Source organism: Apteryx mantelli, chromosome 26 (assembly GCF_036417845.1).
Source record: "Apteryx mantelli isolate bAptMan1 chromosome 26, bAptMan1.hap1, whole genome shotgun sequence".
Classification (NCBI taxonomy): domain Eukaryota; kingdom Metazoa; phylum Chordata; class Aves; order Apterygiformes; family Apterygidae; genus Apteryx; species Apteryx mantelli.
In genome coordinates this window covers 8,363,333-8,386,063 of record NC_090003.1, presented here as the reverse complement: position 1 = coordinate 8,386,063, position 22,731 = coordinate 8,363,333, and the positions used below count along the sequence as shown (strand labels likewise).

Sequence of the window (22,731 nt, the reverse complement as noted above, 5' to 3'; positions counted from 1 at the left end):
GTGTAAAGGGCCTGTAGTAGAGAGGGAGACACCTATAATAATGTTGGAAATCAGGTAAAATGAGTCTTACCCTTGAAATCAGGTTTCCTGGTGTTTCTTGCAAGGAAGGCAAGAATCTTTCAATTTTTACAGTGTCTCCAGGACTCCCCCATCCTCTTTTGACTCCATGAAAAAAGCAATATTCCAAAATGCTAAAAATTCAAGTGGAAGGCCAAGCCAGGCTGTGTCTCTTTTCACATACTTATGAATGCCCCTGTTTGTGTCTGTGTTACCTGTGAAGGGAAATCATCATTTCTAAGGGACTTTGCTAGAGGCAAGAGGTGGATTACTAGAGCCGTGTCCTCCATTTAGGAATAATAGCCATTAAACTCCTTGTTGCTATGGGGCTGCAATTTCCAGAGGCGATACCCATTATCAGAGAACTGGCTGCTGGCAAGCAGTTAATGAGGGAGCTTTGAAATGGCTCAGTAAAAAATCCAGCTTCCCTGCAGACTTCTGAGACGTGTGTGAAAGAGAAGAGGGAGCCAAAGCTGGATCCAGCTGTGATCTGCGCAGACATGGGGTGGCTGGCAGCTTCATTATTGCTCCACAGACTGAGGAAAACCCTTTTTGGGGGGGGGGGGGATGTTGCAAGGCTTTATGGGATTCTGCTGGCCTCTGGGCAGATCAGGACACTCTGCCCTGAGTCCGGATCCCCTCTATGTGTTCATGAAGTATCAGGTAAGTCATCATTCAGTCCTATCGAGTGATGAGGGTGGGAGTCCATGAGAGGAAATCTTAGGCAACAAGAGCTGAATAAGCACAGCCCTGTCCATGCTCAGTCCCTGGAGGCCTAGGAGACACCGAGCTCATTGCTGGTCCTGTACTTCAGATGGGGCATTTAAAAACAAACAGTGCAGCTAACCCTGAGGGTCTCCGCAGTGCTTCTCCTGTGGACCAGCCTCCTGCTGTCCCCCTGTTCATCCTCCTCTAAAAACGCCAGAGCCATGAAAAGTGTCCCCCTGCACTTCCATGGGGGAGGCCAAATTAAAAAATGCCTTCCCTTTGGAAGACCAAGGCTCTGCAAGCAAATACTCATTTCCTACCATACGTCCTTGGGGTTGAGGACTGAAGTGCCCTAAGCTGTCCCCCTTCCTCAAATCCCCTTCTCCAGGTTTATGGTCTGCTGCATGCTTTCTGGAGCACGCTTCACCCCATACCCATGAAATCAGCTCTGGCCATGGGAAAGCTCTTCTTGCTTGTGCTCCTACCCAAGCCCATCCCAGCAGCCTGCTGAGCTGAGAGAATGCAAAGGTATCTTTAAGCAATGAGTCCTGGTTGCTCAGGGTCTGGGCACATACGAGAGCCAGGGCATGGGGCAATAAGTTTTCAATGCACAAAGTTTGTGCTGGTTTTTGGTCTCTGCCTCTCCTCAGCAGTAGACAGGAGCTGGGAGAACAGTGAATCCAGCTGGATGTAGGTGCTGTCTGGATGAGGGAGCTGCACACCTACACAACTACTCCAGTACTTCCTGGTGACACAAAAGCATCTTTTGTCAGACTGCATAAGAGAAGAGGGAGACATCATGGTCCTCCCATTCCTCTCCCCTAAAGTAAATCTGTCCCTGGAGCAGGCACAGTCAAGATTCCTGTATAGATGTGTGTAGTCAGGCCTAACTCTCTGGGACAAGAAGTTTCTCTGAGGCACAGGGCCTCCAAAGGCCCAGAGCTGGATGAAATAAGGCAGCTGTCATGTTGGCAGGTTTTTTTAGTGTTTGTCTTCCTTTTTGTTTGTTTGTGTTTTCAGAGGACTGATGGGAATTCACATCCATGCTTCCTTTTCTGAAATGAGAAAGTCTTCATCCTGCTCGTGACTGAGGAAAAAGAGAAGAAAATTGAAGGGGCATTTTACTGCAATGCCAGGACTCTGCTGCTTTGTGATGGAGCCTGGAGGTATGCCAAGACTGTGACAGGCACTGCCACCGCTACTGAATGCCTTTGAGTATCTCTCACTCTCCAGGGGCCCTATTAATAGTGAAAAAATACTGGGCATCATCGAACCTGTGCTAGCACTGGTCCTTCTGTTGCTCTAAATCATCCCTGAAGCAGATACACTAAATATCCCTGCTCAGGTTGCTGAACATTTTTGACGTACTCAAAGTTATGTTATCTAAATTTGGTGTAACAGTGTGCAGGTTTAGCTAGAGAAGATGCTGGGATGTCCCCAAGGTGCCTTGATTATGCTCTGGAAAATGGAGGGAATTGCCCAGTTTTAAGGGGGGAAAAAAAACAATTTCAGCATCAGCACATCTGAAAATACAAAAGAAATAGACCACACACTGGGGGGGGGGGAGGAGGATGTAAAAATTTCTGGTATCTTCATTTTCTGGAACCAGCTTCTGGGATGGCCTTTTCTTCTTGTAACTAAGAGGATTAGAAAAGCAGGTTTTCATTGAAATGGGCAATTCTAATCATATGACTCCAGGAGCAGCAGATTGAGATAAAATGTAAAAAAAAAAAAATCATAATGCCTGGTAAGCAGTTCTTAAGTCTGTGTTTTTTTTCACTGGCAGAAAGGCTGGACTGCCTAACATATCTTATTAACCTGCAGATATTCCATGAGGTTGTGGCATCTAGGACATATCACATTTGCTGTATGTCTAGATCTCAGTGCATGGGATTTTTTTTGAATCAACATTATGTTGGCAAGCCAGGGAAGAAAAAAGGATTTTATTTTTATTCCCTTAAAATGAAATGTGTTCAAAGGAGTATTCTTGCATTCTTGTCAGGGAGCAGGCAGAGCCAGCTACTCCAGTACTGAATATTTCTTCAAGTCCAATGCTCTGAGGCCACTGATTCTTGCTTTCTTATCCCCTGAGGTTGGCAATACTACCTAATGGCAATGCTGACCGTCCTCTCCTTCACCATCCGAGCCTGCACCACTGGGAGCGTGCCTGGATACAGGAGCATTCAGCTGGAGCCCATTCGGCACTGTCCTCTCTTTTGACTTCAAAGCTCGCTTCAACCTTACAAAACTGTCAAGAGAATGAACCCGCCGGTGATGGGAGACAAAGGCTGCCAGCAGTGCCCAGAGGGACACAGAGGGCTCCCAACGGGACAACGGAGGCTCCGGCTGAGCTCTGCCATCTGGGACCATGGAGACACGTGCCCGTTGCTCTCCCTAGCAGATGGAAAGTGCCCAGACTTTTCCCTTTAAGCTACATACACATCAGGACCTGATTGAGCCATGCAGGCTGTTTCATTTGAGATCATGCAAGTGTTTGGGGTAAAATTTCATCCAGGCAGCTTCTGCCTGTTTGTGTTATCAGACATGTGGAGCAGGGAAAAAAAGTGTAGGAAAATGGGGATGACGGAGGAAGGCAGGAGGAGAAGATTCAGTTTCTGGGAAGAAGAAATGCATCAGGTCCCTGCAGGATGCTGCTGGCAGGAAGGGGTTGTAGGCAATGTAGGAGATGTGATAACTCATGTTGCTAATTTCCATTGTCTCTGCTTTAGCCCCATTAGTGCTGATGAAAAACGCTGTGTCTAGGCAGGACTAACCATATAATTTAGCTGTGGAGAGCCCGCTTGGAGTTCTGGCTCGGTGCTGCAGACAGTGCAACAGCTGTGTCCAGCCAGCCCTGCTCGAAGCGTGTGCGGATGTGTCTGCGCTGCACACTGTGCTGTGCGGTGGTCCTTGGCTGTCTCCAAATGAGCCAGAGACACACCGGGATGCAGTCAGCCTTCCCCCAGGGCTGTCCAGGCCAAGCGCAGCTCTTCAAGTAATTCTGCAGCTCAGGCATAAAAAGCCTTTGGACAGCTGTCTGTTTTAGTCATTCCCTATCCCACCAGCTTCCTGGGTACTTCCAGGTTCAACGCTATTGCATGAACTGACCTTCAAAGCCTGGGGCTGTGTTGCTTTGCTATAACTGGCATTATGAAAGACAGAATCTGTTGTTTGCAGCCTGTTATGTGCAGCAGTGGGACAGCAGGGTGGGAAATTGATCTTTACTTTCCTTTTTGCTATTCCCTGGGCCAGAGGGATGCTCTGAGAGAGCAGGGCCACATGCTCTGGAAACCCAGCAAACCCAGAAGCACGGCAGGGGCAGAGATTGACGGGAAGAGAGCAAATGGGAAAGGCAGGACCTGCCAGCAAGGAGTGGGCAGGCGGCAGAGTTATTCACAAGCCCTTTCTACTTTCCTTCTGCTTCATTTTGAGGTGTCTCTAAGATGGGACCCTTCTCAGGCAGAGGAAGGCAATTCTGTTGCGAGGAGGGACTCTAACCACAGAGAACAGGTCTGCTGAGGGCATTATTATGCCCTGCCTCTCAAAGGCTGCAAAAAAAAAAAAGCAACTGATGGTGCAAACACCTCTTGGATATAGCCCAGCCTTTTCGATTTGATGGGTGAGACAGAATATGCCTGCTGTGGTCAGGGAGGATATGTGGAAAAACTGCCGTCCAAAATCCTTTGCGCAGCCTTGCTGGACAGAAGGTGGGTCTAGAAAGGACACAAAAACGTGAAAGCGAAACTTATGAAACGCTGCTAACCCGGGAAACACTTGAGACTCCATCATGGTTATGGGTGTGCAGGCCCTTCCTGGGGGAAGCGGTAGCTCTCAGATGGTCAAGAAATGGGGGATAATGAGTGAATTGCTACAAATCACACTGAGGTAGAGATTGGAAAACTTATTTATGAAATCTGCAGAAAAGGAGAGAAAACAAAGGAAGAAGGAATGGGATGACAATGTGTAATATGTAAAGAATGTGAATTATCTACATATGCACTTCATTTCCTTAGCTTTGAGGGAAAGTCTCTGCACAAACTGTGAAGGAAGGTGTGGAGAGGTTGGTGGCAAGGCAAGAAGGAAAGAGTTCCCCCAAATGGAGATGGAGCGAAACTGTGAGGAGCCTGATCCACTGAGATCAGCAAGGGGATCTTTGCAGCCCGCTTTTGCAATTCTGGGGCATAGGCACAGGGGCTTACAGTCTCCACTTGAGTATTTTGAATGCCATCAGGGGCTGGGCCGCTATCAGAGGTACTGAAATGTAGTGAAGGTACCAAAGAGGACGTCCTCATCTGTGAACAGCTGAAGAAGGCAAAGTCCCAGGTGAGGGACTATCAGCAGGACACATGCAGCCAGAGCTTTCCTGAGGTCATTTTGTCTAAACATGAGGGTTTCCCAGCAAAACGCAAGGTTTGCCACCTGTGGAGCGAGGGTCAGACTAGCTGCTGGCTCTGATTCTGCTCCGAGTCTCCAGCAGAGGAAAGACTGCTTGTGCTTTGCATCTTCCTTTGAACATTTACCATTGCAAGGCTCCTGCTATCAACTCTGTGCCACCTTGCTGAAGCCACAATTCCCACCCAGCCACATCGGCTCAAAACCACAGCACCAACCTGGGGCATCGCAGCGTGCAGTATGAGCACAGTTCACGCTGGGGGTGAGGCAATAGGAAGACAGGACTCTGAGGTTATTTCTACCATGGATTCTCTGCATAACTAAGGGCATGACCATTCCTCCTCTTTGGAGAGCATATTTAATGCACTTTATATGATAATGGCCATGCGTTATGAATATTTCCAGGTTACAGCATGTTAAGAGCAAACCCCCTCCCCAGTACCGTATTTTCCACTCTGCTGCATTGTTTGAGCCATGAAATCACCAGCAATATTCCCTTTCAGCTGCATCCCTGGACAGATGTTGCATTGCTTGAGGAGGGGTGAGGCACAGGCAATAAATCTGTGCTCAGAGAGGCTGAGTGTTGGGATTAGTGCTTCAGATGCTCTTAACATCTGCAGTGCCAGGACAGCCCCAAATTCATTGGTGCTGGAACCTGGGGGGCAACAGCAGCAAGGCTGGTAAGAGCTCTGAGAGCTTTTTTTTTTTTTAACCTATTGAATTGCCACTGTCAGGGAACAAGGCAGGAGGGAGCTTTTCTGGGGGATGATAATCTGCAGCCCTTCCAAATCTGTAATACAGTTTCTTGGCTCTGCCTGTGATTCCCAAGACGGAGGAAGGTTCAGATTTTTAAGGACTGGCTATGTGAAAGGGGTAAGGCTGAGGAGCTGAGAAGAGGGCTGGAAGGATCCTGCAGAGCAGGCATGATGGATGTGTGTCAGCTCTGAAGAGCTCTTGTGGCTGGGAAGTGGGGTGAGGTTGGGTTCTGGCAAGTCACAGAGCTTGGGGTTCAGCCCCTGCCATGAAAACAAGGTCCTGCCAAACCAGATGCAGAGGGAAGCCATTGCTGGGGACTGGCCTTTGGCTCTGGTTTATCTCCCTGTCCAAAGTCTGTCCCTCCCCTGCTGCTCCGCTGATCTGAGTTGAGCTTTGTTGCTCTGTGTTAGTAGAAAACCTTCCTACTTTTCTGTCTGGACTTTCCTTCTTGCTCTGACTCTATTTTCCTTCCTGCACTAACCTTTCCTTCCCCTTCATCACAGGGATTTACTCATTCTTCCTTTGTGGAGACCAGCAGCACAGGGGATAAGAGGACTCCTGAGCAGCCATGGATGGGTTACAGCTGCGGGTAAGGTTATCCCTGTGCAAATCACAGCCCTCCGCTTTTCCTCGGAGTCCCCAGCAGCTAATGGGAAGAATACCCAGCCCTGTCTATATCTAGTGAGCCTGTTAGCTGGGAACCCTGTCTATCACTGCAGGGGAACTCCAGGAGGCTGTTGAGGATTAAGCCCCAAGCGTGGCCGAGCTCCTGCTGTAAGCTCCTCCATCTCTCCTCCCTGCGAACCGCCAAGCCTGTCCAGGGGCTGCTGGCTGGAGGCACACAGGGGCTGTCCATCTCATGAGTTAATCGCCTCCTGTTCAAATGTCAGGAGGAGATGAAACTGCTATAAATAGATCACGAAGCCCTGATGGTTTCAGCTGTGATTCACACACATGGTAGGGAAGCATTAGAGAGAATTAACATTCAATCTCTCGGGCGCTTTCCTGAGAGCAAATACCACTCTGTCCCTGTCACTTAATCTCCTCACCCAGAGGAGATCTGCAGCACTTTCTGAAAGCTCTGAATGGGTCTAGTAGACAGGGAAACCCTGAGCAGAACCGGCAGGTGGCTAGAGAGGAAAGGCCACTTCAGCCAGCGCAGCCTGTGACAAGCAGCTGCATTTAGGAGCATGGCAAGGCACTCTGCTCCACCCTTACCAGGCTTGAAATCAGCCGGTGTGGATTTGGTACAGCACATGCACGCTGAGCTGCCTGACAACGGCCTCTGTGATTGAGGCGACTTCTGGCGATGGTATGCGCAGGGGGCTGGGAATATTTCCTGCTTTCCTGAACCTGTGCTAAGATGTGCCACTGATGGAGCAGCTCGTAGCGTCTGTGGTAGTCTGCTTAGATGGTCATGGGGAGGGTGGGAAGACTGTGTATGTGAGAGTGGTCTATGTGAAACCCCCATTCCTTCTCCTTATCCTAAACTGCCAAAGATCAGGGAAAAAGCAGAGCATGTAGTTAACCCACTCTGGGACTGCTTCTGATGGGAGGCTGTGTGTGCTTGTTCCTGCATGTGTTTGCATTTATTTGAATGTGTCTAAGTGCTTGGTACACCCTTCCCCTGCTATGCTGTGTTTATGCTGTTAGCAGCGATGGTCACTGAATAACGTACATGAGATGGAGAAGCCAGCTGAAAGGAAGGTGAGATCAGACAAGTATCGGAGTGGGAAATGCGAAGAGTCTATTTGTAGATATCTGTCTGTTTGTCTGCCTGTCTCCCAGGGTGTTGAGTCAGTTCATCTCCTCAGGATAATGAATATTTCTTGCAGCCAGAACTAGACTTATGGTCTTATTTGGTGCCCATTGGATAGAACAGAGGTCCTTTTCTCTAGTTTCATAGCATTGCCATCGTGGCACTGGATTATGGGTCAGAGAATGAACCAGATGTTCAGGGTGCTCACCATGCGCAGGAGGAGATGGGGAGTTCAGACTAAAGGATGAGAAGAGTTTGGCGTCAGTATCTTTGGGTCATTGGTTAGTGGTCTGAGGAGTATGGAGTTTGTGAAGTGAAGCATGTACCAGAAAATTTCTTCCTGTCACCTTTGTTTTGGAGATGCAGGAATCAGGGTTTCTCAATGAAGCAAGGAAAGAGGCAGAAAAATGGCTGGGAAGCTCTGGTTTGGTGGGAGAGTCAGCTTACTATGATGGAACTAAATATAAGAAAATCATTCCATGACTACTGCAGGGCAAAGAGGGTCCCATCCCACCCCTTGCTGCAGGAAAGCTGCATCTCATTGCAGCTCTTGGAAACATTCTCCAGCATAAACTAAAACCTGCCAGAGTGTGGGTGATTAACCACAGATCTCAACGCATGGGCTTTTCCTAGTGTAGATCTGGGTTCCTGCCTACTAAGACACTGTATAAGACTGTAAATCTAAGACAAGCTCTTTTTGGTGTCACAGGCATCCCCTGGCAAGTAACATGTCACTTGGTCTGATAGCTGGAGTATGGAGTGTGTGTCTGCTCTAGCAGGCTCAGGTGGTCGGCAGGCACCTGCGTGGTTTTAAGCCATCCTTGAAGGCTTAATGATGTTATGGAAGAGCCTAGAGTAAGTTGTGCCTTCAGAAATTTTGTGGGAATGTTTGAACAGACTAAATGGCTTTGAAAATAATTGTGACGTAATTCTGTTCTCATTCAGAAAGTAGAATTTCAACTCAGTTTTTGCAGGGGCTAGATTCCCCCACTGGATCCTTCTTCATAGTCAGCCATCTGCAAGCCTGGAAGTGGCTTTGCAGGATTCCTTGTTGTTAAGTGATAAGGCTCAGTTGCCTGCAGAAGCTGTTCCATGAACCATCCTATATCTGAATTCAGAGAAAAGGGCCATGTGGAAATCTATAGGGGGTATTTTAGTCTGTCTATACTACAAACGAGTCCAGACAACCTGAAACAGCTTTGGAATGTGGACCATATTGGATGCAAATGGCAGGCCATATGTTTTATAACATTAATTGCCAAACTTTCAAAAGCACCCTACTGACCTCCTATAGTCAGTGAAAGAGCAGAGCTCATGCTTAGGCACCTAATCATTTGTCATCTGTTCCTTGTTATTCTTTAACATTTATATGTTGGTATCACCAACCTGGATGGTCTCCAGGGTGGAGAGCTGCACAAACCCAGAATATTAGCCAGTTTTCCAAAACATTACTTCTGTAAATGCCAAGCTTACAGATGGTACATGATATAATGGGAATTACAGGGACAAAATAGGTGGGTAAAGGCAGTACATGGTGAAAAATTCTATCATTTTGTCTGTAAAAGCTGGATTTGCTTAGACAATCTGGCTGGTGGCATCCATGAACAGATACTGGATGCTGGAAAAAGGGGTTGGAAAAGATATCCGGGAATAAGTCATGATAACTGAGATGGGAGGAAATGAGAGCTATAAAAAAGAATCCTGCCAGCCTGGGTTGATGAGGTTCACCTGCAGGTTGTGGGGAAGTCAGGCTCTCAGCAGCTGGTGTTCTTCTGTGACAACCAAACAGGTGGGGAGAATAACATCTTGCAAACCTCATTAAAAGACAGGAAGTCATCTCTGGTTCCAGGCATTGCAACTTGGTGTGATATGCCCAGCTCTTGTGCTGCAAGGGTACAGGAATTAGTCCTTGTCCCTTCAGTAGCTGCATTCTCTGATTTAGTGTGTCTTTCACCCAGCTGGTGTGCGTGCGAGGCAGTTTCTTGCTCTGTTATTTCCTCTGAGATCATGTCTGTTCTGCTTACAGCAGGCCTCCAGCAGCCGAGGCCGCCTCAAGTTCTCTGTTACGGAAGTGAAGTGGATTCATGTCTTGGTCATCTTCTTCTTCCTGCTCTCTGTTGCTATGACGGGCTGCTTCCTCTGGCAGTACAGCCTCCCCAAGGTGGAGCCCAGTAAGTAAGCAGCTTTAAACCTGCCCATGGCTTGGTAGAGAAGCTTGTGGGCCCAGTAAACACCTTTCTTTACCCATGTGGCCATTTTTTCCTCAAAGAGCTTACAGCACACATTTTCCACTTGCTAGTTGACACAAGGACACAGAGGAGATGAATATAGAGTTGACAGGGTGCCACGAATTTCTGCCAGTGTCCAGAGTGATCTCTCACTCAGGGGGCTGGGGACAGGAGGAGGAAGGGGCAGGGAACATCTTCAGTCCTGCTAGCTCATGGATGGATTTGCCAACACACTTTAACCTCAATTCGTTCATCAAGGGGTGGGCCATTTTATTTCACATTTTCTGTCTTTTTCTTTGGCATCCAGGTATAAAAGTCATCCCAGCTTAGAACTGGTTCAGTTTTACAGCTTACCATGTTGTTTAGCTCATGGATTTGCTTCTTTCCCTTAATGTTAGATCTTTGAGCCAGCTCAAGTCCCCAGTTAGCACTAACATTCCTTTATGTTGATTATTGTAAACTCAGTGGATAGACACAAAGGATGGAACATACACAGTGTAAGTGGATCAGAGTTTTAAGAACCCCAAATGTGGCATAAAATCCACAGTGAAGGTACCAGTAACAGACCAATAGACTAATATTGTCTAAAAAGATTTCAAACCTTACATTTTTATCACAGACTATCAAAGGCTGCCTGTAGGATATTTTGGGCCTGTCCTCAGTCAGCGCAAAGGCTGTGTAATGCCATTTCTTTTCTGATCTCTATTTCTAATGCTGCATGCCTGATGGGTAAGAGAAAAGAGAAATCATAAGCATTTTGCTGATAATGTACAGAACAGAGAAGCGATGCTTTTGAACACCTTGGGATAATCTGGGAAAAGAGTGGACCTAAGTGGAAAGGTTCCCATTTCTCATTGAAATTAAATATCTTTGCTTGCACCAAAAAAGTCAAGATGCGTCTGTGCCATGTTCAGAACACACTTCCTGCATACCACTTGTGCTGTGTTTGTAGCCAATCAGCTGTTGTTATAGTGTTAACTTTCAGATGGTACTGGCAGTTCCTGAGGTCACAATATGCATGGGACAACCCTGTCCTCCTGAATTCAAACTCAGACCCTCCACTGCATGGGGGCAGGGCACTTCCACCAGGTCTAAACCCACTGGCAGGTGCCCTCAACCATCTCCTGCTGTCCCAGTCCCTCATTCTTCCAGGCTGCAGAGTTGGTGGAGCCTGTTGTGGCTGTCTAACCCATGTGCTATATCCTTTTGGAATGAACATAAGAGTCTGGTGCTCTTTTTAAGTCCTGTGTTTTGTCGGGTAGAAACAATCCAATATCCTCTATTTGACTATGCAGAAGTCTCCTTCAGCTTTGGACAACACAAGCAAAAAAGCTAGCGCTGACTGCTTGATGTGGTTAAAGCTTGTGAGTGTGTCTATTTGTGTAACGTGCCATCTTTGAAATGTTTTCCAGGCCCATCTGTGATGGAAGTGAGATCAGAAGCTGTGCAGATGTGTCCTCGCTATCCTGAACCAGTACCACTGGACCACCCCATCCCCATTCTGAAGGATGCACTGGAGAAGGTCTGAGGAGACAAATGGAGACAGTTCATAATTTTGCTTTTCTAAAGGTGTAAAGGCAAGGATATGTATTTTGCACTTGAGCGTCTCTGGGGAAGGAGATGGGGTGTAAAGAAGGTGGAGAACCAGTGAATCTAGAATGAGAGGTATGAAACTCCTTCACTGCACATACAGAACAGGTTGATAAGCAGTTATTTGATCCAAAGCTTAATGAACAAACAGCATTACTTGTCCATCAGGAGGTCTGGTGAGCATACTTCAGCACAAAATGACAGCTCTTCTTGGTCTTGACGTCTTATCCTTGTCTACAATTAGACAGCCTCCCTATCCTGGAAAGCAGATGACCCAACAGTTCCCATTCATCAGTGACCATCGCTTCCTTATTTTATTACTTTATTGGCTTTCCCACATGCCAGCATTCAAAAATTAGTTACTTGGAGCTAACTTCAGAAAAGAGGGAGAGAAGGGAAGGGAAAGGAAAGGAAGGCAAGGAAAGGCAGTGGAACCTGCATCTAAATCAGAAAGAGACCTGCTTTTCCTCAGCATGGTGCACTGTCTTTGAAGTTTTAGCACTGGCTATTTGCAATGAGGAAACACTGTAGTGTTGTCTTGACTGGATGGGCCATAAGAACAGCCGTACTCTGACAGGACACTCCTGAGTTTGGAGACCGCTATCATATAATATATCCTCTCATTTGTCTCTTTTCCAGGCTACAGAGTCCTATCTTAATTATTTATTCATAGTAAAGAAGCCATACAGACAGCAAGTGACCCACCTGCAGTCCTTCCTCTGTCCTACAAGCATCAAAGCCCCATCGCTCATCTAGCCAGGGTTATTCTGTTGCAGGGGCCAAGACCTAATTAGATGTGGCAGCCCTGGACCTTAGCATGCCTAAGGGCTTTGCCCATTGCCAAAATGGGAAGCAGGGGTAGATAAGCTGAGCCCGCTCCTCCTAATTTTCAGACCACAACACTGACTTTCCTAGCCGACAGCAGCTTCATATCCTGAAACAGGAGAGTTTATATTCACTAACAGATGAGGCTTAAGGAAACATTTTATGGATTGTGCTTCCCAGAAAGGTCTGTGCTTTCCTCGGAAGTGTCTTGTTAGTGTCTAGATCCAAAGGTATTGAATGCAATGATGCACAAGTCTGATAAAGCATCATGTATTTCTATGAATTTTCTGTCAGTCCAGGTAGGGCTACATACCTACCTCTGAGGAAACCAGACAGAGGACCGTACAGGCCAACACAATATCGCTCTGCTCCCCAGAGGTTCTGATGCCTCCAGGCAGTCCAGATGTGCCATCAGGAGACGGGGAGGGAAGGGTAGTGAACCAGTACAGAGGGACTTGGAGCAAGCTGGGTATTCCCGCTGCCTGCGGTCAGTGTACCCTCGCACGCTCATCCACAGAGGAGCTTCTGAGGACACTGCAGGGCCCGGCACTTCTCGTCTCAAATGCTGGGCTTGGAAGACCACTTCCTATCTCTTAACCTTTCTGTGCAAAAGAAAACTTAGGCATAATGATCGCATAGCCTTGAGAAAGTCACAAAAGAGAGATCAATGCATTCTGCTCTCGGGGGAGAGCACAGAGACCATTTAGGTCTACACAACGCTGGCACAACAGGAAGTAAAGAGCAATCACAGCCCTGTAGTCTGGGTGCTGTTACTCAGATTGTGGTTTAAACAGGACTCCAAGTCTAGCACGTCTGGTGGCATAACAAGTGTCATGGGATGTTTAAAAAGCCTGAACCTTGTTCTTGTACATCTTTGAACCTAAAATATTAGTGCAAGGAACAGATGTGCGCGATACAATTTAAAATGGAAGAAATTGCAATCATTAGAGTATTAGCATTTGTTTTTAATCATATGAGTATCGTAGATATTACAAGGATGAGCACCACATTCTACTGCACAGTGGACATGTAGAAAGAGCCAAAGGAAAAAAATTGATAATTCAGCAAAAGCAATTCAGAGTTAAAGTGCATTCTTTTTGCCAAGACATATTTGAAAAATCACCAACTCTCATGCGGACTCTTAAGTGCTTGGCAGTAAGTAGGGCTGATTTTCTGGGTTTAATACTGCATGTTACAGATGATACGCATTATAAGACTCTTCATTCGGAAATCTGTCATTTCCTGTCCTCCTCCAGGTGGATATGATGCTGCGCCAAAGGATTCATAGCTCTGGTCTCCCTGCCCTGTCTGCCATAGTTATCTACAATGATACTGTGCTCTGGACAGGCAACTTTGGGAAGAAGAATGGTTCGGACCCCTTCTCAGTGGTGCCCAATGAGTACACCATTTACAGGTGAGACAGACGTACCCCAGGCAGGAGAGCTGGAAACAACGGTTACATGTATTGGAGATCTGATCTCTAGGGACAGAGCTGCTGTCACAAGCCCTGCTTTCTCCTGCCCCAGGTGCAGCGTTTTGCTGCAGAAACCTCTTCTGGGTCACACTGAATCTTCATAAGACAATGCTACAGCTAAGTTATCGTTTACCCATGGCTTAATGAGTTATTTGGGGATTTTTTTTTAATTTGGTCTGACTTTATTTTAAATTTGAATACCAGTGAAAATCCAGGAGGAGTTGTCCTGTTGCTCCTCACATAGGGAAATCACCAGGTTTTGAAGAGGATAGGGCACAAATCGAAAGACTGAAACTTAGCACAGACTTTGTGAACAGTGAGGACACAGTCTTTTGGTGCTAGAGGATAAAAAAAGTTCAGTTTAGCAAAACAACAGTGATTTGGAGGAGTATGTTCTGGGAATGCAAACTAGACCTGTAGGCTTATTCATTCTCCTAGTGAAGTCAAGGACATATTGGCCATTATTTTTTATATGTAGTCAAAATCAAGCCCTGAATGCATATTACAAAGAAACCTCTGATCTGTGTATCTATAAAGCAGGCTGAATGTTTGCTTTGTATTCACTTTCTTTAAAGACATGTTTTCAGTGATTTATAAGTTTGATAAATTTGCAACATATGGGCTTCAATATGACTATCAAATGTTATCCTCAGAATAAACGATTCTGGATGTTTCAGCAGCTGCGATGGGCTGTTTTTTTCCCTCTGTATCATGGTACAATCCCTGCATACAGGAATACATGCCTTTTCTTCCAGAAGACCTTTTCTAAATCTTAATGTGTTCTCAAGCAACCCAGTATCCAGTCTGAATGTGAAATGCAAAACTTTAATAGTGTTTTAATCTTAAAATTCCAATAATTCCCTTTTTATCTTTTTATGGTATTTATTAAGCAATAATTTACAAAAATCATCAGCTTATAAATATTAAGTGGATTGAAAAAGTTCAGTAGTCCACTGCACAAGAGGAGACACTACCGAAGGCTGTTTCAGTCCATGAAGGGCAGAGTTAAGGGTATTGATTCAAACTGCATTCCTGCTTTTTAGACACTCCCTCCTGAATTAGCAGAGGTGTTGCACTTAGTTTCAGGTAGTGGGTCACTTGGGTGATTTGATCTGCTGAGCACGTGTCATCTTGGTTCATGGGTTGCTTAATGCTGAATTTTTGTAAATGTTTGTTCCATAACAGAATTGCCAGTGTCTCCAAGATCTTTCCCACCATTATGTTGTACAAGATGTGGGAGGAAGGGAAAGTCACGTCACTGGATGACCCTTTGGAACGTTACGCCCAGAGCTTTGTTATTAAAAACCCTCTGGGAAAGCTCAAGGAATCAGAACAGAGATACACAGCAGATGGGCTGATTTTGGGGGGAAAAGGCTTGATGCCACTTAAGCCATCGCCTGTCACCTTGCGCAGAATGGCCAGCCAGCTCTCAGGTGAGATGACACTGCTACCTGCCTGCTCTCTGCACATCACTATGCCCTTTGAAAAAGGCCACAGAGAGAAAAGACTATTTACCAGGGATAAAAAAGGCCTTTGCAGAGGCCAGTTCCCAACACGGACTCTGCACCTTTGCACTTTCCCGATTTCAGGCAGGATCCCTGGGGGCAAGCTGTCAGCAGCTTCATCAGGTGCTAAAAGGAAACTCCTCTCCAGGCACCTTTCCAGCCCAGGAAAGGGGTTGCAAAGGTGCACTGTGGGCTGGGGAACTGCTTCCCCCGGGCAGGGTGAATGTATATTTCTTTCAACACCATAGCATGACTTGACAGCAAGCTCAAATTGCACAACAACTTCTGCACTCCAGTTCAGAGTGCTCTTATTTTTGAGATGCAGGGTTGAGGGTCAAAGTGTCACCAAACTGTCTTTGCTTCGAACAGACAGACCTCAATTTCTGAGCTAAATTTAACTGTCAGTGTGGTCCCTGATCTGGGATTCCTGAGCTATAAATAGCTTTGTACTTGCTGACAGAGGATCCTTAATCCGCTCCTACTATTATAAGTGGGTAACTGATGTTAATGTAGAAGGAGCTCACAGGACTGTGGAGATCTGTAACCTCTTTCAGAAATACAGCTGTTAATACTCGGAGATCCCAGAATTGATTGGCCAAAGATGCAGTGTGCTGAGATCTGGTGCAGCATTTTGACTAGACCCTGCAGCACCCCTGATTTAGCCCCCCCCAAAAAAAAAACTGCAATAAATACCCCAAATTAGGAGCTCAGTTCAAAACAATGTGAAGTCCAGTACCTCAGGAGGGAGCAGAGCCTCACCTGAAGCTAGCCAAGAGACTGAGAGCCAGCTTTGGCTCCTGGCAGTCAAAGGGTTGCTTTTTTGCTCCAATATATTGTTAGGACCAGAGATTTGTAATGCTACATTGTTTCTGCCAGACCTTTGAGGGTGAATGAACATCTCCCTTGGTGTGTAACTTTTGGGCCCCTGTTTAGCTCCCTTTATGCACTAAATCCTTTTTTTAGGATGTGACCCAATATGCTGGAGGTCGGTGTATATATACAACACCAGCAGGGTGCACTAACCAACTTGGACCCTGCCAACCCAGTAGAGGGAGAAGCGCAATTTCAAAAACCCAGATGAATATCAAATGCAATGTTGAGGTCACATGTTACATTTCCTGATGGTCCAAAAAAAAAAAAAGAGTAGGTTCTGCTTAGCATAAAGATCAATGTCACCGCACTGAATATTGTAACAGTTTTTCATCTAAACTCTTCCAGTAGAAACTGGTCTATTATATAACCGCATTATCTGGGCTTTTTTACATTGCATATTGCAAAAAACAGTCCAAACAGTTTTCTCCCCACACTTGATGTGTACGTTGCTAGAGTGAAGTTCCAGCTTGTTAAGTCTGTGATTTTCGAATGTGTATGAATGACAGTATGAGATTCTATTGTAAATTATTAACAGCATGCTTGTCACATTAATTAGCAGCCCATGAAGCACAAATCAGTGACTTGAATTTTCTGTTATGCTCACACATTCTCTGGTTTACCATTTCTGGAGCCTTTCAGTGAACCTCAAGAGAGACAGTGCACTGGTGGAATGGAGCTAGGTGACCTTTCCAGGTGGTGTGGCATTTTCTTTGCTGCCACTATGGCAAGTGGGAAATGAAGAAGCCCAGCGTCTACTGGAAGATGCTCAGTGTCTCTCTTACCTGGTCATTAAGCTGCACAAATAATCACAGACCAGAAGCAGAAAACTGCTCTGGTTCCAGTTCAAATCCCAAGGTCACACCAGTTGGGAAAAACATGCGCTTGCTGCTACAACAGAAATAAGGCTTAATTCAGCTTTGCCAAGATTTAACACACGCTCACTGAGCAGATGATGGCAAGTCATTTTTCTGTCATGTATCCTTCCTGATTTTCTCCTAACTTGCAAATCAAAGTCAGCTGTCAACTGTAAGGAGGATTTAATTCCTGATATAGTCGAGGTTCTGTGCTTGGTGAGCCACGAATCCAGTGCATTCTTTTAACTCAGTGAAAGCCAAAGGAGCTGTGGCGTTTTAAAAAGTCCTGGCCCAAAGTTTTTAGTGAATTTCAGGGTAGTGGAATTAAAAGAGCTTCTTTCAATGTTTCCACATTCAAAAACTGAAGAAATTTTGCTAATGCTGAAACAAAAGCTAAAAATACTTTGGGCCAAGCCTAGAATAGGTCAGAGGAGTTCAAGTCTCATGGAGTGAGGGGTAAAGAACAAACATCTGTATACAGGAGCTGTTTCACACCTTTGTAGGCAAGGACAGGGATTTCCTGAGCACCTACTGTGCTCTTACCTTCCAAAATGTGCTTGGGGATGGTCATGGTTTTGTTGTTCATCAAGACATTTTTACCAAAATGCAGCAATCCACAGTTGATGCTGAGGTAGGAGTTACATTACCCAGATTCAGGGGCCTGTGACTTGCACAGTTTGGCCTGCGGTCTGGTATGAGCTGGTCCCTGTGGCATGTTTGCCATGTGTATAAGTATATGCTTTTATCGTGGTTGTTTCCGTCTTGCCATTGAATCTTGTTTTTGCTCACTCTTCACCAGATTCCTGGGCCGGATTTGTCTCAAGTTGTTTGAACTTTTCTCCTCCATGACACAGGTCTGCCCAGGAGGCTGCGATCTACCAGCCTGCTGTGGAAAGGCAACACGCAAGATGCCCTAGCTCTCCTGAAAGATGATGTGTTGGTTGCTGACCCAGGAACTAGGTCAGATGTATTTATTTGTGGACTTTTGGTCTGGGATCATTTTCTTCTCCCTGGACATTAGCCACGCTTGGAATCTCCATGGCCAGTGGTCATTCCTAAGGGGAGCTTCAGCTCATCTGTCTACACACACTCCTGTCTTAGGTTGGGAAGAGTGGCCTTTGGGGGTGCCACATTTTTTCATTTGAGTGCAGAGCCTGAATGAGAAGCCTATATGAGGCAAATTAAATTGCTATAATTAGGTTCAATAAACCTTAAATGTTAAAGATGTAGATTTTCAAAAATGGCCAGGCAAATTAATCTGATTTAAACTGTCATATATTTCACCAAGAATTTTCCAGCATCTGTAGACATTGCCATATCTCTAAATTATCATCAATAAGTTATATTAATATTTATTCCAATTTATGTACCCTGTTAAAAGCCTGTTACCTGAGTAGCAATCAAACACTGAAAAATATGAACAAGATCCAGTGGATAGAAGCTGAGGGACAGGGTTCAGACCAACTGGGGAAAACTTCCAAATTTTGCAAAATTTTGAGTGAGTATAATTAAATTCTGAACAAATTTGCCTTGGGCTGTTGAGAATTTGCTATGACTTGAAGTCTATAAGGTTAGAACACAGTTTTGATACCAGACAGCATTGTCTACCTGAGTATTTACATCACATTCATCAGTAAGACACCTGAGGACATCCACACACAGTTTTTGAACCACTTATAACTTGGTGTTGATGAGCTCTGAGATGAGTTTTAGCTCTGTCTCCCTGTTCCTGGATGCACTTTACATGCTAGCAGTTCATTCTTCCTAAAGGAAATTTCCATTCATTGCTATGGAAATTTTAAAATATTTTTCTTGGAATGTTGAACTTCAGCTCCATTTCAGATATTAACTTTTAGATCCAATGTGTATTCATTCCTGGGGTAAAAAAATATATATTCAGCATGCTTTTATTCAGCCAGATGGGTTGGAAACAGTTGAGCTAGTACCAAATTTATGATCTAAATAGTCAGTGCCTTCACACAAGTCAGAAGAAACAAGATTGAAAACATCATGAATTTTGAAAATATCTTTGAAAAGAAAATGTGCCCATTCTTATCTTTATGTCATTAAACTTCAGTCAAGTGTAGAGATTTAAAGCACTTTATGGATATTAAAGATTCAAGCACTTTGGTGCCTTTAGCAACTTAACATTGCTGGATGCTGCCTTGCAGGCTTTTAAGAGCTTTTTGAGTGCTTTTACCATCTTACGGTAGCTTAGCTGCTTAAGAGTTTGTGCCATGTTAAATCTCCGAAGAGGCTAACCTGGGATTTTGAGACCTTTAAGGTAAGCATCTGTACCTCTCAACTCTGCTCTTGAAAAGAATGAAAACACTCTGAACAATTATAAGCAATAAGTCAGGATATGCAAATATACAGGTTTTGCCATTAATTTTTTTTGTTTTGTTATCTCTGGCCCTCTTTCTGTAAGTAGAGGTTAAATAGCTCTGCTGATGTTCCTGTAAGGAATTTCTTATTCTTTTTCAACTTAACAACAAATCAGGGTAACAGCACTGTTACTTTTTCTCCATTCCTTCTTCACCCCTTCTTTCTATTTAGCATGTGAACTGATAAAGAACAGTCTTCCCCAGAAGAGAGACCTAGCCATTGTTTTCATGTAGTTGTACCTGCACCACACAGGGCTGATGCAGATATATTCCTCTTTCTTTCAGGTGCCATTACAGCAATTTAGCCTTCTCACTAATGGCCCACGTGCTGGCTGACCACGCAGCAGAGGGGGAATACCAGCGCTGGATCTCGGAGAACATCCTGGACCGCTTGGGCTTGGAGGACACCGGCTTTGACATCACACCTCCGATCCGCTCGCAGATGGCCGTGGGCTTCTACGGCAGCCGGCAGCCAGCCCCTCTCTACGACCTTGGCTGGTACAGGCCTTCTGGCCAGATGTACTCCACGGCTGCCGACCTTGCCAAGCTGGCAATGGTCTTTTTAGGCACCTATCACCGTCGCCTCCTAGAGCCTGACACTGTGAAGACGATGCTGACCCCTCTGTTTAAGTGCTCCACTGAATATTTTGCTAACCAGACCGGCACACCCTGGGAGATTAACGAGCAATTGGGCTACGATGTCATTAGGAAGGACGGAGACCTTGATGGTTATTCAGCTACTTTCTCCCTTATCCCCAAACTCCGTCTGAGCTTCATTGCCCTGATGGCAGGGCCTCGGCCACAAGGGAGAGACCTTGTGACTCAGACATATGAGTATCTTATTCCTGCCATGGAGACGGCGTTCAGGGAGGCAGAGAAAAGCTTGATTCCTCCTCCAAGCTCAGTCCCTTATGTTGGCTACTACACCTATTCCAACCTGACTTTCTATGAGATCAAAGTTGGACCTGGTGGGGTGCTGGTCATGCAGCAGTTTGGGCCTCATGTTGAAAAGCTGATCCCTGAAAAGTACTGGACAATCAAACTCCACTACTTGGAAGATCGTGTCTTCCAGGTTGTTTTCGACAAGGAGTTCCCCTGTGTTCTGCACCTGGGCTCTGCCTCTATCTCATTGGAGACTCAAGATGGGCAGCTTTTTAATTTTTATCCATTCGATCGCAAAGGCTTGTCTCCTGGTTTTGATGTACCAGGGCTGAACACATACAATGTGGTGCGCGTGCTTCGTAAACCTGTATTCTATAGCTGACTGTCCCCTCTCTTTTTCTAACCATTTCTGAGAGGTGGCTCCAAATCTGTCTTCCCAGGCTCTCCTGTCTGTGTGGTTTTATGGATGCCACTAAAAAGGGAAAGATGCTGTCCAATGACTCTTTCCTCCAACAAATACGTTGTTTCACTTCCGAAAAGGTTGCGATGTCTTGCCTTCTCTGGCACTGCATGGCAGGCTGGTTCACAACTGGTAATGCTTGCAGAAACAAGTGGGAATGTGCTGATGGTAATAGCATTTGGATGCTGTAAAAAATCCCAGCACTTAAGTCTTCCCACACTGATACTGTCTGTTTGACCATTGTGGTGATTGGCTGGCATCATCAAAGGACTGAAAATTTCCTGTGTCTCAAAATATCTCGTCTTCAGTCCAAGGGTTTTTCCATGGGCTCTTCAGGAGCCCTGCTGCCATGAACAAGATTCCTTACTGGATTTGCCAAAAGCATTGTCTACTAGAAAATGGCACCAGCCCGATACTAGGCTTAATTTGTGATACCTCGGGAGTGAGAGGTCCATTTTTTTCCCAGGGTCATGACTGTGAGAGGTGCAGACAGCAATGTAGTTTTAGCTCCATGAATTTCTGCGGAAGTTGTGATCCCGTAAAGGATATTGTAGCGCTTCAGTACAGATGAAGTTTACTACAGTGAGCAGAACCATATGGGTATATACTGGAATATTCCAGCTGGCTCAGGTTTGCGACTATCTCAGTGCATAGGCAGATATGTGTGAGTGTGTGTGCATATATGGCATTCGAGGGCAGGAAACTATGTATGTTTTGGGCACAGTGCCTGTATGGATACCTGCCTGTTCTATTTATGCATGTCCTGTGAAGTGTGTGCTTTGACTGTGTACCATGACTCAGGTACAGGTCACTGTGCAGACAGTGGAGGTGAAGCTGTTTATTTGGCAGAGATCCTTCTAGAAGAAGGATGAGGTAGGATGCCAACTGAAAGTGCATTAACCTGGGGAGTGCTACATTTAGGCTAGGCGCAACTGAAAGCATTCTGCAAAGCCACAGGTGCATTTTCTTCTCCTTTCGATGCCCAAGGTAGGCAGGGCGGATGATATGTCACTGGCCAACATAATATAACTGTGATGACAGGGAAAGTAGCACCAGTCTTGGCTCCTCCAATACCCTTTCATGTTTAGGACAGTATTGTGATTGCAGCCCTAACTGGAGCCTGAAATAAAAGCAAGCAGAGGGTCAGGGTAAGATAACTATTACCTGCATATAAATAGCTTAAATACAGAGTATGGGCGCAGCTGTATGGCATGAAAATCCTGGAGGTAGCACAGAGGGTGGGCATACTAGCACAACCTTCTTCCATCAAAGGCTTTTTGAAGTGCATATTCTCCAATAGCGTCACTGGTATGAGGCTGGATCCTCTTGTAGTTTGACTTCCTGCTGCTGCTTGTTCACCAAGGGTCTTGAAAGTGGATGTGTCTCAGAGGATGAGAAAATAAATCTCCCTGTCTCCCTTTTGCTCTCTCTCCCTGTTTTTATTCTGTGTGCAGTTCCTCAACTTTACCACTGAGTGACCATCAGTGAAGGCCTAGAAATCTGTGATTCACAAACTCTGTTCCCTGCTTTTGTTCAGACTATTTCAGTTCCCTGTTAAACATAGGAAATAAGGTAAGTCTTGCCTTATAGGCAGTCATGGTTGCTGCTGTACTGGTTTCCTCTGGTCTTTGTAGGTGATCGCATTTCACACCTTGTACATCCTCGTATGTTCAAGTATTTAACCTGGGCTATAAAAATAGTAGTAAACTCTATGTAAACTTTCACTGCTGTCATGTGTGGTCATGCTTGGAGATATGGCTGCAGACAGACATGTTGCACTGTGGTTGCTTTTCCTGTAGAGGTTCCTCCACTGTGCTGTGGCATGCCTGATGCAACGGTGCTCTCCAGGCTTTGAGCTCACCAGAAAATGTGATGTCTGACTGCAAGATATTTGAGGTAACACTGTTCTTTCTGAGTGAGGGGTTAAGCATCACTCCTGGCCTGTTCTTCTTGCCTTTAAACAAAAGAAATGATTGTTTATCCC

The 22,731-nt window shown here is 45.6% G+C and overlaps 1 protein-coding gene across 1 annotated transcript; it reads left to right on the top strand.

Annotated features, from left to right (window-relative positions):
* Window positions 1–1,867: 1,867 nt before the first annotated feature.
* On the top strand, window positions 1,868–20,679 carry LACTBL1 (lactamase beta like 1). The gene is made up of 8 exons (XM_013950828.2): window positions 1,868–1,931; window positions 6,417–6,502; window positions 9,699–9,843; window positions 11,313–11,422; window positions 13,572–13,729; window positions 14,975–15,222; window positions 17,876–17,981; window positions 19,691–20,679. The coding sequence occupies exons 2-8, from the start codon at window positions 6,482–6,484 to the stop codon at window positions 20,667–20,669; spliced, it is 1,767 nt and encodes a 588-aa protein (XP_013806282.2). The 5' UTR covers window positions 1,868–1,931; window positions 6,417–6,481; the 3' UTR covers window positions 20,670–20,679.
* Window positions 20,680–22,731: the final 2,052 nt, after the last annotated feature.